At 35.4% G+C, this 16,332-nt stretch overlaps 1 protein-coding gene across 8 annotated transcripts in view; it reads right to left on the minus strand.

Annotated features, from left to right (window-relative positions):
* Nucleotides 1-16,332, minus strand: part of ALMS1 (ALMS1 centrosome and basal body associated protein) — a 200,220-nt gene that overhangs the window by 65,379 nt on the left and 118,509 nt on the right. For all 8 annotated transcript variants that reach the window (XM_020883328.2, XM_020883334.2, XM_020883333.2 and 5 more), the window contains one exon: nt 4,803-5,038. In XM_020883328.2, the coding sequence (XP_020738987.2) occupies nt 4,803-5,038 (236 nt within the window). The remainder of the gene's footprint in view (nt 1-4,802; nt 5,039-16,332) is intronic.

A 16,332-nucleotide genomic window follows, 5' to 3' on the forward strand; every position in this document is an offset into this window, starting at 1 on the left:
TGGGCCCATAAGTCAAGAGTGAGAATAATATGGCAACTTCTCAGTTCAGTTCAGCTGCTCAGTCGTGTCCGACTCTTTGTGACCCCATGAATCGCAGCACGCCAGGCCTCCCTGTCCATCACAAAGTCCAGAGTTTACTCAAACTCATGTCCATCGAGTTGGTGATGCCATCCCGCCAACTCATCCTCTGTTGTTGCCTTCTCCTCCTGCCCCTAATCCCTCCCAGCATCAGGGTCTTTTCCAATGAGTCAACTCTTCACATGAGGTGGCCAAAGCATTGGAGTTTCAGTTTCAGCGTCAAATGTTCCAATGAACACCCAGGACTGATCTCCTTTAGCATGGACTGGTTGGATCTCCTTGCAGTCCAAGGGACTCTCAAGAGTCTTCTCCAACACCACAGTTCAAAAGCACCAATTTTTCGGTGCTCAGCTTTCTTCACAGTCCAACTCTCACACCCATACATGACCACTGGAAAAACCATAGCCTTGACTTGACGGACCTTTGTTGGCAAAGTAATATCTCTGCTTTTTAATATGCTATCTAGGTTGGTCATAACTTTCCTTCCAAGGAGTAAACGTCTTATAATTTCATGGCTGCAATCACCATCTGCAGTCATTTTGGAGCCCAAAATCTATTTCCCCATCTATTTGCCATGAAGTGATGGGACCAGATGCCATGATCTTAGTTTTCTGAATGTTGAGTTTTAAGCCAACTTTTCACTCTCATCAAGAGACTTTCATTAAGAGGCTCTTTAGTTCTTCTTCGCTTTCTGCCATAAGGGTGGTGTCGTCTGCGTATCTGAGGTTATTGATATTTCTCCCAGCAATCTCGATTCCAGCTTGTGTTTCTTCCAGCCCAGTGTTTCTCATCATGTACTCTGCATATAAGTTAAATAAGCAGGGTGACAATATACAGCCTTCACGTACTCCTTTGCCTATTTGGAACCAGTCTGGTGTTCCATGTCCCGTTCTAACTGTTGCTTCCTGACCTGCATATAGGTTTTCAAGAGGCAGGTCAGGTGGTCTGGTATGCCTAGGCATCCCATTAAAACACTCCATCAGCTATTGCTAAAATTTATCCTCTTCATTACTCTTCTTTTTCAGAATTTTCTTTGTTAGTCTCCATTATAAAATTTAAGATCAATTAAACAAGTACAAAACAACAATTTTGCTAGAATTTGAGTACAATTATGTTAAGAGTATAAATTCATTTGGGAACAAATGACATCTTTACAATATTCAGTTTTACTATTCAGAAATATTTCATCCCTTCTTTTAGTCTACTGGTCATTTCTTTTCTATCCCTACACAGTGAAAGTGAACGTGAAAGTCAAAGTCACTCAGTTGTGTCCAACTCTTCGCGACTCCATGGACTACACAGTCCATGGAATTCTCCAGGCCAGAATACTGGAGTGGGTAGCCTTTCACTTCTTCAGGGGATCTTCCCAACCCAGGGATCAAACCCAGGTCTCCAGCGTTGCAGGCAGATTCTTTACCAAACAAGCCACAATGGGAGCCCAAGAATACTGGAGTGGGTAGCCTATCCCTTCTTCAGCCGATCTTCCCGACCCAGGAATCGAATCAGGGCCTCCTGCATTGCAGGTGGATTCTTTACTCACTGAACTATCAGGGAAGCCCCATCCCTACACAAAAGTCCTATAAAAATTCTTGTTCAGGTTATTTCTGAATATTTTATGTGGTTGTATCACATATCTGAACAGAATTTTGTAGACAGCTATCACCTCTGATCAAACAGACCAGCTTCTTCAGTTTATCCTTAGAGACCATGATTCTCCCTTGTACCCTGTCATTACCTCTAGATGGACTCCTAGTTACACATGTCTAGTTTATAAAAATCACTTGATCTTAGCCAAAAGGCCAAGAAGTGATACTCAAGACAGAGTCTGATAGCCCCAGGAATGAGAACTCCCTCACTCTGGACACAACAACTTTTATACTACTTGGAATTACCACTCCATCATTCTGATGATTTGATATGAAATCCCTATTACTAGTACCCTGCTTCCAACAGAGGAACTGACTTCAGAGTGAAGGAAAGGAGACAAAAGGCTGACACCTAAAGGAATTCACTGTTCTCATCACAAGTCTGATCACCTACAACTATGGTAAACTGAAAAAAAAAAGAAAAAAATGAGTGAACAATTCACTGAAAACTGTTGTGGCACAAGCTGGTGGGTATCACTTTCTGAGGCTGGAATGCTAGCTTACAGAATATGGCACATGCTCAGAACCATATATGGTTCTGATACTTCTATCCCACAGACAGAATGCACGTAGTCAGGAAAAAAGGTCGGCGTCTTTAAAAGCTTTTTCTTTCCATCTCTGTGACTGTGCTTTGTTAGATGGAAGATCTTAGAAATAAGGGAGGGGCAATTCTATCAAGAGACAGGAGCCATCTAGTCATTTTACATTCTTTACATCACTGAAACAGTGCAGGCAATAGGGGGTCACAATGTTGACTAAACCATGACTGACCTTAACTATCAAGGAGAAATAAGGTTACCTTTAAAAAAAGACAGTCAAAAGGAGTCTGGCTAATAACAAGGGGACCACTTTACCAAGCTTGGTCATAGAAATTAACAAAAAACTATTTTAAACTTAGATGTGTAGGGCTAGTGCAGTCTTTGCCTACTTAAAAATACTTGTACCACTGCAGCAAATAAAAACCCAGCTAATGAGAACCTGGCTGAATTCAAGGGGAACAAAGAGATGTACAGAGGATGGAAGAATTTAAATAATAGAAAAACACACGCTATAGCCTTCCCTTCTATTTGGACATGCTGGAGTCATCTTTGTTAGAATATTGATTTATTAGTTTTCTTCTTCTGTCGGTGTATGTAAATTTTGCTCAAAGTTTGCAGAAAATGGACAGTAACATTTGGGCAGAATTAGAGTGGACCGAGAGCAAGAATGGCTTTCATGTGAAGGTGGAACATTCTGAGAGAGACACCTGAGCTTTTGAATTGTCAACAAGTTTACATGTATGGATGCAGAAGTCTTAAAAGTGTGAACTGCCTATCTATGGGGGAAGAAGCCACTATACAGCAAATAATAATTGTTCCTGGAAGAGAAAAAAAGGACTGGAGAATGGTAAAGAAGAAAGTTCAACCATAAAATCTGCTTCTTCAAAAAACCTGAAAATGGAACTAAATATAGACATAACAGCATATTACCCTTAATTTAATTCAGAGCAGTGGACACCCAATCATAAATTTAACTTATTATTCTGTATATTTTAAAATATTTTTGAAAATTTTATGTTTAAACCACAGTTAATCTTTTATTGGTAAACCTCTTAAAGTAGTCTTTTCTCCAAGTACCTGTATGTAAAGGTAAAACTATATAAACTATGGCCTCTATACAGACTGATCCATATGATGTCAGAAGAGGTATAAAATACACTTTCATAGTTGCATTTCCTCTCTTGTGCTTCTGCCACCAACATAAGAACACAGAGCCAAGAGTAGGCTGGCTTTCAGAACAAGGCATGTAGAACAGACCCAAAGTATTTTTGTATCCTGATGCCAAACTTCAATTGACTAGTAAGCCCATGAGTGAGAAGAGCAAATGTTTGCTGTAAAGCTCTGAGATTTTTGAGGTTCTTACATGGTATAATGATGGCAATAGGGAACTAACACATTAAAGATTTATTAGACTATACATTTTGGGGGTTTATTTTTATACTACAATAAAAATGTATGAGAAATATAACTGTCTCAACATATAAACGTATTTATTCAAATTAAATTCAGTGCAATTTAAATTCAGAACAAAGCAATTTTCTTTATACATTTAAAGTATATCCCCCCCAAAAGAGCAAAAAGAAATAGAGCAAAAATAAATAAATAAATAAAGTATATCCCATCTTTACCTACAGACACATAAACTTTTTGCATTAGCAGGAAAACTTAAAATTTATTTTGAATAGATTTGTATAAGTTACTGGATACTTTAAAATTAGTAATTTAAAGCTTCCACTTTTATTTAGAGAAAGAATGGGAACTTAATTTTCCAGTTACTGGTCTGAAAAAGAAAATAGCTTGCTATAGTTCTGAATGTTACATAGTAAAAGCACTATCAAAATATCACTGTCAAGACAGCATACAAACACCCTAAATGTAGACCGTATGGTAGAGACTGCTAGCTGTTCACCAAATCGCATTTCTTCTTCATCCTGGAAAGCACAGGTAAACTAGCCCTAGTCAGTGGAAAGTGATCTGGGCCACTCCCAGGCCCAGCCCATAAGGGCCTCCCACATGTGCACCTCCATGGTTTTCATCCCTTGCAGACGACTCTGACGGTGAATCCAAGGCTCCACATTTTAAAGACAGCAGGGTCATAGCCAACCTGGGTCCCTGGTCAATGTTTCACAGCAAGAAATAGACTGGTATTGTGTTTGCAAAATCTGTTTAATATATTATTCAAAATGATAGTTAAAAAAAAAAAGTCAAATCAGTCACCTGCCTCTCTTAAATTGAACCTCTACAGTTTTTCAGTTTTCATGAACTACTTGCACTCTTATGACAAGTTATTATGAGATGAAAATATGTTAACCACAAGTAGCATGCATTTCACATAGGTTGTTAACTCCAATAGAATAGAAATAAAAACATAATAAACTATATTCTCCTCATAGCTATGAAAAACAAACGATACAATCATGTACAGCCTAGTGATTAAAATTAAAGTCAGATTTTCTAACTAGAAAGACTCAACTAAGAAATTTCTTAATTACACACAAAAGTTGGTAATATGACCTAAAACGCAATCATATTCTCTTACCATCTGTACCATGAGTAATCTGCTGAACTGAAGATGATGAAGCAAACTTGACAGGAACATTGCCAGACTTCTGTATATTGAGCTCTGGAATTTCATGTCCACGATCTTCAGCATTGACAAAAATTTCAGATGAAAATGTGGCTTTACCTGGACTTTCTGTTGTTATCTGAGTGACTGCATCGGATGATAATTTTCCAGAGAAGGGAGAAGACAGCGTCTTAATCTCCTCTGGTGATCTGAAAAAAAAGAAAGGACACAGCAGGTCACATCCTTGGCTTAACACAAATTGTTATTTCTTTCCAAACATCACTGCAATATTTTGTGGAGAGACATCAGACTCCAATGGTTAAGTTAATTCTGCAGTACCCTTTGCTTTTTTTAGATACTTATTACAATGTGATCAAATTTATTTTAAAACTGACTTTTATTTTCAATTCACAGTTCTATTTAATAACGACAAGGTCCTTTTCAGTTGAAGTGAAAATATATCCATTCAAAAATAAAATTACTGGAAGTACACTATAAATTAGGAGAGTATGCTAAACATATAGAGTGTACAAAAACAAACAAGAAATAAAAATCTTTCCTCAAAAAATTTACATATCAGTGGGGGAACTAGAGGTTTTTAAGGTTTCAATTATGTATAAAGATTATAAAGAATACATATTAAGACATAATAAATAAATGACTGTATAAACAAGTAAATAATAGGAGGGAGAAGACAAATCATGCCAATAGAAGAACCCCATATGTAGGTAAGCCCCTCTTGCCATTAACCTCCTCCCCAAGGAGGTGAAGCTTAATCTTCTCCTTAAGTCCAGTCCTGAGTTCACTGAGTTCCAAAGAAGAGAGCAAAAATGGGAGAAAAAGTAACTTTACAGTGGAGAAACCTGGCAAACACCATGTTATCCAAGTGATGATGGTTCACATCACCAGTTGATATCACGTGGACATTACATATTCTCTGTTATGATGTGGTGAGAATTCACCTATGGTATTCTTTGCCACATCCCAGAACTCCAGTCCAATCATGAGAAAAACATCAGCCAAATTCAGATTGAGAAAAACTTCACAAAATGTCAGACCAATATTCCTCAAGACTGTCAAAATCATGAAAAACATGGAAGGAATGAGGAACTGTCATAGACCAGAGAAGACTAAGGAGACATGAGGACTAACTAAATACAATGTGATACACTGGATTGGGTCCAGTATACTGGGAACAGGAAAAGGTCATCAATGGGGAACACTGGTGAAATCTAAAAAGAAGTTTAGTTAACAGTAATATATAAATGTTGGCTTTTTAATTTTAAAAAACATACTATGGTAAAGGGGTTAACAGTAGGAAAAACTAGAAGAGGAGTTAACTGTTATGTTTGCATCTTCTCTACAAATTTTAAATTATTTGAAAATAAAAAATATTTACTTTTAAAAAATGGAGTAATACTGGATATCCCTGGTGGGCCAGTGGTTAAGAATCCCCCTGCCACTTCAGGGGACATGTGTTCAATCCTTGAACTGGGAGGAATCCGCAGAGTGGGGTGACTGGGCCCATGCCACAGCTATTGAGCCTGTACTCGGGAGCCCGCAAGCCACAACTAGTGAGCCCACAAAAGAAGTCACTGCAATGACAAGCCCAAGCACCAAATGAGAGAAAGGCCCCACACAGAAACAGAGACCCAGCACAGCAAAAAAAAAAAAGAAAGAGTAATGCTGTATTGTATCATACTGATGTAACAGCTGTATCACAAAACCAGAAGAGCTTTTAACTCTCTATCCTTTGTCTACTAGCCACTAATTAAAAGGACAATTATGAGAAATGAAGTAGGCCCATCTCCCTTGTGTATATAGAAGCAAAAATCTTAAAATGTTAGATAATCAAATATACAGTAAGTCAATGAATGTCTGTGCATGTGTGAATGAATTTCTAACAAGCTGGTTTACTCCAGAAGTGCAAGGTAAGTTAACATTCAAATATCAACGAATATGATTCACCATATCAAAAGGAAAAAATTTGTAGGATCATATCAACATAGTCAGATAAAACATTTGATGAAATTCAATAATTACATATGATTAAAAACTTGTAGCAAAGGGAAATTACAAAAAAATTTAGAGCCACGATCCTATTTATAGTGAAATGTGAGGAATGTCCACTGTAGCATTAGGAACAAAATAAGGACGCCAACTCTTACCTTCACTATTCAGTATGTTAGTAAAAGTCTTAAATGGCATTAGCAGTAAGGCAGGAAAAAGAAATCAGAGATATAAGGATAAGAAAGGAAGAAATAATACTGTCATTTTTCACATTTGATATAATTAGGGATACAGAAAATCAAAACAATCTATAGATAACTTATAAAATATGTTACGTTTTCAGAAGAGTTACTAGATAAGAGAACAAACTTTTAAAAATTCCCCTATATTCTTTGGTATCTGAAAAGTTATGCAATTAAAAACAAAAAGATATGCAATGTACATTATCATCAAAATGTCAAATACCTAAGTATAAAAAAGATATAAGAACATTAAACAGAAAACTATTGATAAATCACAGAGAGAAATTAAAGGATTTCCACTTCCATTTATGACATAGGTACACCTCATTCTATTGCACTTAACTTTATTGTACCTTGCAGATATTGCTTTTTTTAAAAAACAAATTGAAGTTTAGTTAGTAGTAATAGTAATATATAGTTAATAATAATATGTAAATGTTGGCTTTTTAATTTTTAAAAATATACTATGGTAAAGAGGTTAACAATAGGAAAAACTGTGGCAATCTTGTGTCAAGTAAGTCTCCTGGTGCCATTGTCCCAACAGCATTTGCTTACTTTCTGGCTCTATGTCATAATTTGGTAATTCTCACAATATTTCAAACCTTTTCATTATTATACTTGCTACATGATCCATGATCAGTGATCTTTGATGTTACTATTGCATAAAGATTACAAAGGTTCAGATGATGGTTAGCATTTTTAAGGTCTACTTGTAATTAACATATGTACATTATTTATACATAATGCTATTGTACACTTAGTAGACTACAGTATAGAGTAAACACAACTTTTACATGCACTGGGAAATGAAAAAATTCACATGACTTGCTTTACTAACATATTCTCTTTATTGTAATGGTCTGGGACCAAACCCGTATCTCTATGTCTGCACTAGGTGGCCACAGAAAATCACTCCTGTTGCAACAAGTAAACAAAATTGAATAAATTATATAAACATTATAGTTTAAAAATATCATAGAGCTACAGAAGCAATCAAGAAACAACATCAACTAATATGCTAGAAGGGACATTTAGAGAGTTAAGGCGGGGGAAGGTTTTGGTGTAGGAAGACATACTCCTCTGGAAAGAGAAACTACCAGAGCTTTTGCTGAACTCATTTGCTGGCACAATGGAGTAAAATCTAGCAGAAAAGAAAGTCAAGCTGATGGGGGACTGAGTCAAGAAAGCAGAGTGAAATTTCCTGCACAGTCATAGAACTAATGAATAGAAATCCCACTAGATAAAGGGGCTTGTGACAAACATTAGGCCTCCTCCACAAGACATTTGCCAGTTTTTGAATCTACATAGGACAGGAAGCTAAACAACTAATACTTGAGAGAAAGACATTTCAGAAGTGACAAATCCAAGACCAGGAGATGACTGTGGCTCAGATCATGAGCTCCTTTTACAAAATTCAGACTTAAACATAAGGAGGGAAAACCATTAGGCCATTCATGTATAATCTAAATCAAATCCCTTATGATTATACAGTAGAAGTGACAAATAGATTCAAGGGATTAGATCTGATAGACAGAATGCCTGAGGAACTATAATGGAGGTTCGTAACATTGTATGTAGGTGGCGACCAAAACCATCCCCAAGAAAAGAAACGCAACAAGGCAAAATGGTTGTCTGAGGAGGCCTTACAAGTAGCTGAGAAATGAAGAGAAGAGAAAGGCAAAGGAGAAAGGGAAAGATATACTCATCTGAATGCAGAGTTCCAAAGAATAGCAAGGAGAGATAAGAAAGCCTTCTTTAGTGAACAATGCAAAGAAATAGAGGGAAAAAACAGAATGGGAAAGACTAGAGACCTCCTTCAAGAAAATTAGAGATACCAAAGGAACATTTCATGCAAAGGTGGGCAGAATTAAGGACAGAAACAGTATGGACCTAACAGAAGCATAAGATATTAAGAAGAGGTGGCAAGAATACACAGAACTGTTAAAAAAAAAAAAGGTCTTAATGACCTGGATAACCACGATGGTGTGGTCATGCACCTAGAGTCAGACATCCTACAGTTTGAAGTCAACTGGGCCTTAGAAAGCATTACTATGAACAAAGTTAGTGGAGGTGATAGAATTCCAGGTAAGCTATTTCAAATCTGGAAAGACAATATTGTTAAAGTACTGCACTCAATATGCCACTAAATTTGGAAAGCTCAGCCTAAATTATCCCAGAGTAAGTAAAGAGGCTTTAACCCAATTAGTAAGAAATTAAAATTAAAATTAATTGGTTGGCACCGACAAATTGGATTAACAGCATATGTATACACAAGCAACAAATAACGAAAAAATAGAAAATCTAAAATACCATATACAAAATTATCATAAACTAAAATACTGAGGAATAAACTGAATGAAAAATGTGAAAGTCTATGCAATGAAAATTACATCTTACTCAGGGACATCAAGTAAGTGGCGGGGAGGGAGGAAGGGGAGAACATGTTCAGGCTTGAGGAGGACTCCAGTATTACTAAGATGTCAATCATTCTCAAAATGACTATAGATTTGATGCAATATTGAACAAAATCCCAGGAGGATTTTTGAAGAAACTGAGAAGACTATTCTAAAATTTATACAGAAATGCACAGAACCTAAAATAGAAAAAAATAATGTTGAAAATAAAATAAGGTTAGAGGACATAATCTGATTTCAAGACAATATAAAGCTACAATAATAAAAACATCATGGTATTGTTGCAAAGATAGATAAATAGTTCCAAGGAACAGAGCAGAAACTTAAAAATAAACCCCCATATAAAAGGTCAATTGATTTTTGACAAAGGTGCCAACTAATTCAATAAGGAAATAAATAACTATTTCAATGATGCTGCTGAAATATCCAGTAAAAGAAAATGGTCCTGAATTATGTAAACTACAGTATGTACAGAAATTAATTTGATACACATGAAAGACATAAAAAATAAAGCTAAAACTGTTTTCATTTCTAGAAGAAAATGTAGGAGAAAATTTCATAACACTGGCTTAGGCATCATTCTTAGACAAGACACAGAAAAGTACCAACCATAAAAGAGAAACTGGGTGTCCATCAACAGATGAATGGATACAGAAGATATTGTATATACATTTATATATACAATAAAATACTCAGCCATAAAAACAGAATGAAATTTTGCCACTTTCAACAACATGGATGGACTGGAGGCTACGATATTAAGTGAAATAAGAGACTGAGAGAAAAAAATGTCACATGATATCAATTATATGTGGAATCTAAAAAATACAACAAACTAGTGAATATAACCGGAGAAGGCAATGGCACCCCACTCCAGTACTCTTGCCTGGAAAACCCCACGGACGGAGGAGCCTGGTGGGCTGCAGTCCATGGGGTCGCTAAGAGTCAGACATGACTGAGCGACTTCACTTTCACTTTTCACTTTCATGCGCTGGAGAAGGAAATGGCAACCCACTCCAGTGTTCTTGCCTGGAGAATCCCAGGGACGGGGGAGCCTGGTGGGCTGCGTCTATGGGGTCGCACAGAGTCGGACACAACTGAAGCGACTTAGCAGCAGCAGTGAATATAACAAAAAAGAAACAGACTAACAGATACAGAAAACAATCTAGTAGTTACCACTGGGGAGGGGAAGGGCAATATAGGAGTAGAGGATAAAGTGGTACAAATTATTATGCATAAAATAAGCTATAAGGATATAATGTACAACACAAGGAATATGGTTAATATTTTATAATAACTATAATAAATGAAGTATAACCTTTAAAATGGTGAATCATTATACTGTACACTTGTAACTTATACAGTATTATACATCAACTATAATAGAAAAAGAAAAATTAACAAACTTGATTTCATAAAACTTAAAACTTTTTCTTCATGAAGCCACCAGTAAGAAAATGAAAATCAAACCACATTCTGTGAGGAAATATTTGCAATACACAGAGGGTCTGTTATCTTGAATATATTAAAAATTCTTAAAATCATGACACAATCCAATGGATAAGAGTGAACAGATACTTCATAAAGATATAAAAATGGCCAAGCAGCACAGAAACAATACTCAGCATCATGTGTCATTGGGGAAAAACAAATTAAAACCACAGTAACATATCATTTCACATCCACATTTAGAATGGCCAAAATAAAAAATAACTGGAAATACCAAGTGCTGGCAATGGAATTTGCATATGCTGTTACTGAGAACAAAAAATGATACAGTCGGTTCCAGTTTCGGATAATCAATCATAACCCATTCTGTTTCTTCTACTAAGTGAAGCTATAAAACTGAGACAGAGTACATAGAGCAGTTATTAGAAGACTTTTGAGACATAATAGGAGCTGGCAATTTGATTTACTGGTACATCTGAAGTACCAGTAAAACAGAGAAGTTTATCACTGTTCCCTTTGGTATCCAATGACCTGAACTCAATAGAGTTTGACACTTAGAAGTGGACATCAGTACAGACAGAAAGACCTCCAGAAGAAGCCTTCTATTCAGGCATGAGAAGTGGAATTGGAAATAGTGTGAAAATCCTCCCTTTTCTTTTCTTTCTAGTAATCTCAAGCAATCAAGTGATTACATGGTGGCAGCAATACAGCAGTAACAGGAAGTTTAAAATTCTGACGGAAGGACACCCTCCTCTTCCACTAGAGGAGGTGTGGTCTCAAGAGGGTAAGGCAAATCTGTGATGATTTTTTTTTTCTCTGTACTGAACCACTTGGCACTGACACAGTCACAGGAAGCACACAAAAAACACACGGAAGAAAGGGCTGAGTTAAGCCCCTGCATTCTGTTCTGAGGACCTGAAAAGGGGAGCTCAGGGTGAAACACATAAAGGAAAGCATCTATTATAATAGTTAATAAATACGGACAGTACCACAAGGTGGTGAGGATGGAGAGTAACTGAAACATTTGTACACTGCTAGTGGGAATACAAAGATACAGCTACTCTGGAAAAATAGCATAGTTTAGTTCTAACCAGTTCTTGTAAAGTTAAATACACACACATACCAGATGACTCAGCAGCTCTAACTACACACACACACATATATATATACACACACACACACACATATATTCTTATTTTTTTAGCAGCTCTAACTATAATCAGCTAAAACTGGAAACAACCCAAATAATATTCTTTAAGGAGTCAATGTATATAGATAAACTGTGGTGTTTTTTTTTAACTTCTTACTGCTTTATGCTTGTAAAAAGTAAAAAAGTAATTAAAAAGTAAAAAACTATTGATTCACAAAACAAGATGGACAAATCTTAAATACACTTTGTAAAAGATGCCAAACCTAAAAGGCTATTCTATATTTTATGATTTCATTTACATGACACTCTGGAAAGGCAAAACTTGGACTGAGAGAAATGCTTCGTATGGAACTGTGATGTGGATTAATCAAAACTGATAGAACTAACCTTTTAAAACAAAAAGTGAACTTGACAGTATGTAAATTTTTAAAAAATTAACCAAGTTATTGGGGCAAGATGGAATATAGGATGTAAGAAATGAATCTAACAGTATTATAAATGAATCATACCATCATGCTAAAGCATTTAGGGAAGAAAACAGCTAACCTGGGAAACAGCAACAATGTCTGGATTGAATACTATACATAAAAAACCTGTACATAGTTGGAGAATTCGTTTCTCACCTGGGTATGGGATAAGAATTCTGAAACTACATATACTAGGGTAAATATACTGTAGATAATCAGAGCCATGTTTATCACCATTGGAGAAAGAAGTTTATATATTAAAAAAAAGCTAGAATCAACCCCATGGTTCTGGACTAGTTGGAGGTATCAACACTGACCTGTGATTTTTAAAAAAATACACACACATAATACATACACACATTACAATCAAGATGAAATGACCATAGATGTAGACACATGTGTGAGTTAATGCCTATAATTTTTAGCTTCATTCACTCAGCGGGGCAAGAAGCAGTGTCATCCTACTATGTCTTAAAAAAATCAAAACAGAAAGCAAAAAATATCTTGAAACAAATGAAACTGTGAACAAAACATATCAAAACCTATGAGACAAAAGCAGTTCTAAGGACATTTATAATGATAAATGCCTTCATTAAGAAAAAAGAAAGGCCTCAAATAATCTCACACCTCAAGGAATTAGAAAAAGAACAGACTAGCCCAAAGCACACAAAGAAAGGATATAAGAAAGATCAAGAAATAAGAAAGATCAAAGGAAAAAAAAAGGATCAGAGATCAGAAAAATAGAAAACATCAAGATGAAGAACCTAATTTTTGATGTTAGACAAAAATGACAAAGCTTTAGCTAGAATAAGGAAAAAGGACTCAATCAGAAATGAAGAGAAGACATGACAATTGATTCACAGGATCATAAAAGATTATTATGAACAGTTATATGCCAACAAATAGGATAACCTAGCAGAAATGGATAATTTCCATTATCCATAATATACATACAATTTACCAAGACTGATTCATGAATAGAAAATATAAACAGATGAATGGAGTAAGGAAATAAAATCAGCAATCAAATCTTCCCAACAGACGGCTTAAGTGGTAAATTCTACCAAATGTTTCAAAAAGAAATAATACCAATCCTTCTCAAACTTGTCCAAAAATTGAAGAGAGAAGACCATTTGCAAACTCATTTTACAAGGCCAGCATTACCCTGATGACCCAAAGATAGGTGAAGATATAGAAAACTACAAACCAATATCTGATGAATACAGACATAAAACTTCTCAACAAAATATTAGCAAAATGAATTAAACAGTGCATTAGAATTATACATCAAGATCAACTGGGATTTACCCGTGAGGCGTAAGGATAGTTCAACATATAAAAATCAATAAATGTGCCATTTTAATAGAATAAAATATAAAAATCATATGATTATTTCAGTAGATGCAGAAAAAGCATTTGACAAAATACATTTTTCTTGATAAAAACTCTCAACAAACTGGGTATAGAAGAAACATCCCAACATAACAAAGGTCATGTATGACAAACTCTCAGCTAACATCAAACTCAATGGTGAAAGGATGAAGCTTTCCCTCTAGTATCAGGAATAAGATAAGAGTGCCCACTGCTAGCACTTTTACTCAACACAGCACTGGAAGTCCTAACCAGAACGATTAGGCAAGAAAAAGAAATAAAAGGCATCCAATCACAGAGGAAGAAGTAAGCTGTCTTTCTCTGCACATGATATGATCTAACATCTAACAGAAAACCCTAGAGACTTCATGAAAAAAAATGTTAGAAATAATCAACGAATTCAGTAAAGTCACAAGATGCAAAATCAACATAGAAAAATCAGTTGTACACTAACAACAAAATATCTGAAAAGAACTGAAGAAAATCCCTTTCACAATAGTAACAAATCAATAAATACCTAGAAATAAATTTAACCAAGGAGGTAAAAGATCTGTTCACTGAAAACTAAAAGACTTTGATGAAGGAAATTGAGGAAGACACATGAAATGTGTTCATGAACCAGAAAAATATTGTTTAAACATCCATATTCCTCAAAGCCATCAATATACATTCAATGCAATCAATGCCATTTTTCATAGAAAGAGGAAAAACAATTCTAAAATCTGTATGGAGTCACAAAAGACCCTGAATTGCACAAGCAATTCTGAGAAAGAACACTTCCTGATTCCAATCTATAACACAAAGCTACAATAATCAAAACAGCATGGTACTGGCACAAAAAACAGCCACATAGATCAGTGGAACAGAACAGAGAACTGTAAATAAACCCCCACATATGCATTCAACTAGTATTTTACAAGGGAGCCAAGAATACTCAGTAGAGGAAAAACAATCTCTTCAATAAAAGGTGCTGGAAAAATTAGACAATCACATGCCAAAAAAATTAAATTGGACTCCTATTTTAATACTAACAAATTAACTTGAAATGGGTTAAAGATTTAAACATAAGACCTGAAAACATAAGCTCCTAGTAAAAAACACAAGGAAAAACTCCTTGACGTAGGTCTTGCCAGTGGTTTTTTGGATGTAACACCAACAGCACAAGCTACAAAAGCAGAAGTCAGTATGCAGCTACATCAAACTCCAGATTTTCTGTACAGCAAAAAAACAGTCAACAAAATGAAAAGGCAACCTACACTGATGGACTTTTGCAGCATTATGCCAAGTGAAATAAACCAGACAGGGAAAGAGAAATACCATATATCACTTACATGTGGAACCTAAAAAGAGAGGACACAGAGTAGAATGCTGTTTACCAGAAGCTGGAGGGCAAGAGAAATGGGGAGATGCAAACTTCCAAGAGTACAAACTTCCAGTTAGAAGATGAGTAAGTTTTGGGGATCTATGCACAGTATTGTGATGATAGTTAACAATAATGTATTAATACAGTTGAAAGTTATTTTAGAGTATATCTTAAATTTTCTCACCACAAAAATAGTAATGATAATTATGTGATGTGATGCAAGTGTTAGCTAACACTATCACAGTAATTATTTCTGCAATGTAAGTGTATCAAATCAACACACTATAAACTTTAAATAAGGTTGCATATCAATTTTATCTCAACAAAGCTAGGGGGGATATCCTATACTCCAAAAAAGAAATAAGTATTCTTTGGGGAAATGATTGATTTCAGGGCTGTGACAGGGTACAGTAGCCAATCATGTTTTTAATTGCTAAAACTGAATCAATTTGAGTAGTACTGGATTATAATCCAAAGAATGAAATAAACGCCCTTGAGTCCATATTAATGTACATGAAAAAATAAAGGAATAAATAAATGGGAGGAATAATAGCTCTTGCTTAGAGAAGAATTTCAATTAATAAATGTAGAAGGAATGAAGGAAATGATTTACTCTCTTTACAGTGGAGAATCTTGGTAGATACCACTTCTGTCAAGTAATCAAGGTTAACATCATCAGTAGTTGTATATCAACTTAATGTGCTTCCTGATGAAATGCACTGAAAATGGATAACCTCAATTTAACTGTTGAGACAACATCAGACAAAGCCAATTCGAAACCAAAATAACTAATTCTCTTCAAAGGTCATGAAAAATAAGGAAGTCTGAGAAACTGCCTTCAGTTTCTCCAAAAGATTAAGGAGACAGAACTGGAAGAGATTAACTAGAGAGAACAACTAAATGCAAAGTGAGATGGTGGGATGGATCTGAAACAGAAAAGGTTCATTTTTGGAAAAACCAGGTGAAATCCAAATTGGTCTACACATTTAATTATAATTTTGTATGGTGGAGAATTTTTTAGTTTTCGTAAGTGTTTT

This window comes from Odocoileus virginianus, chromosome 2 (assembly GCF_023699985.2).
Source record: "Odocoileus virginianus isolate 20LAN1187 ecotype Illinois chromosome 2, Ovbor_1.2, whole genome shotgun sequence".
Lineage (NCBI taxonomy): Eukaryota > Metazoa > Chordata > Mammalia > Artiodactyla > Cervidae > Odocoileus > Odocoileus virginianus.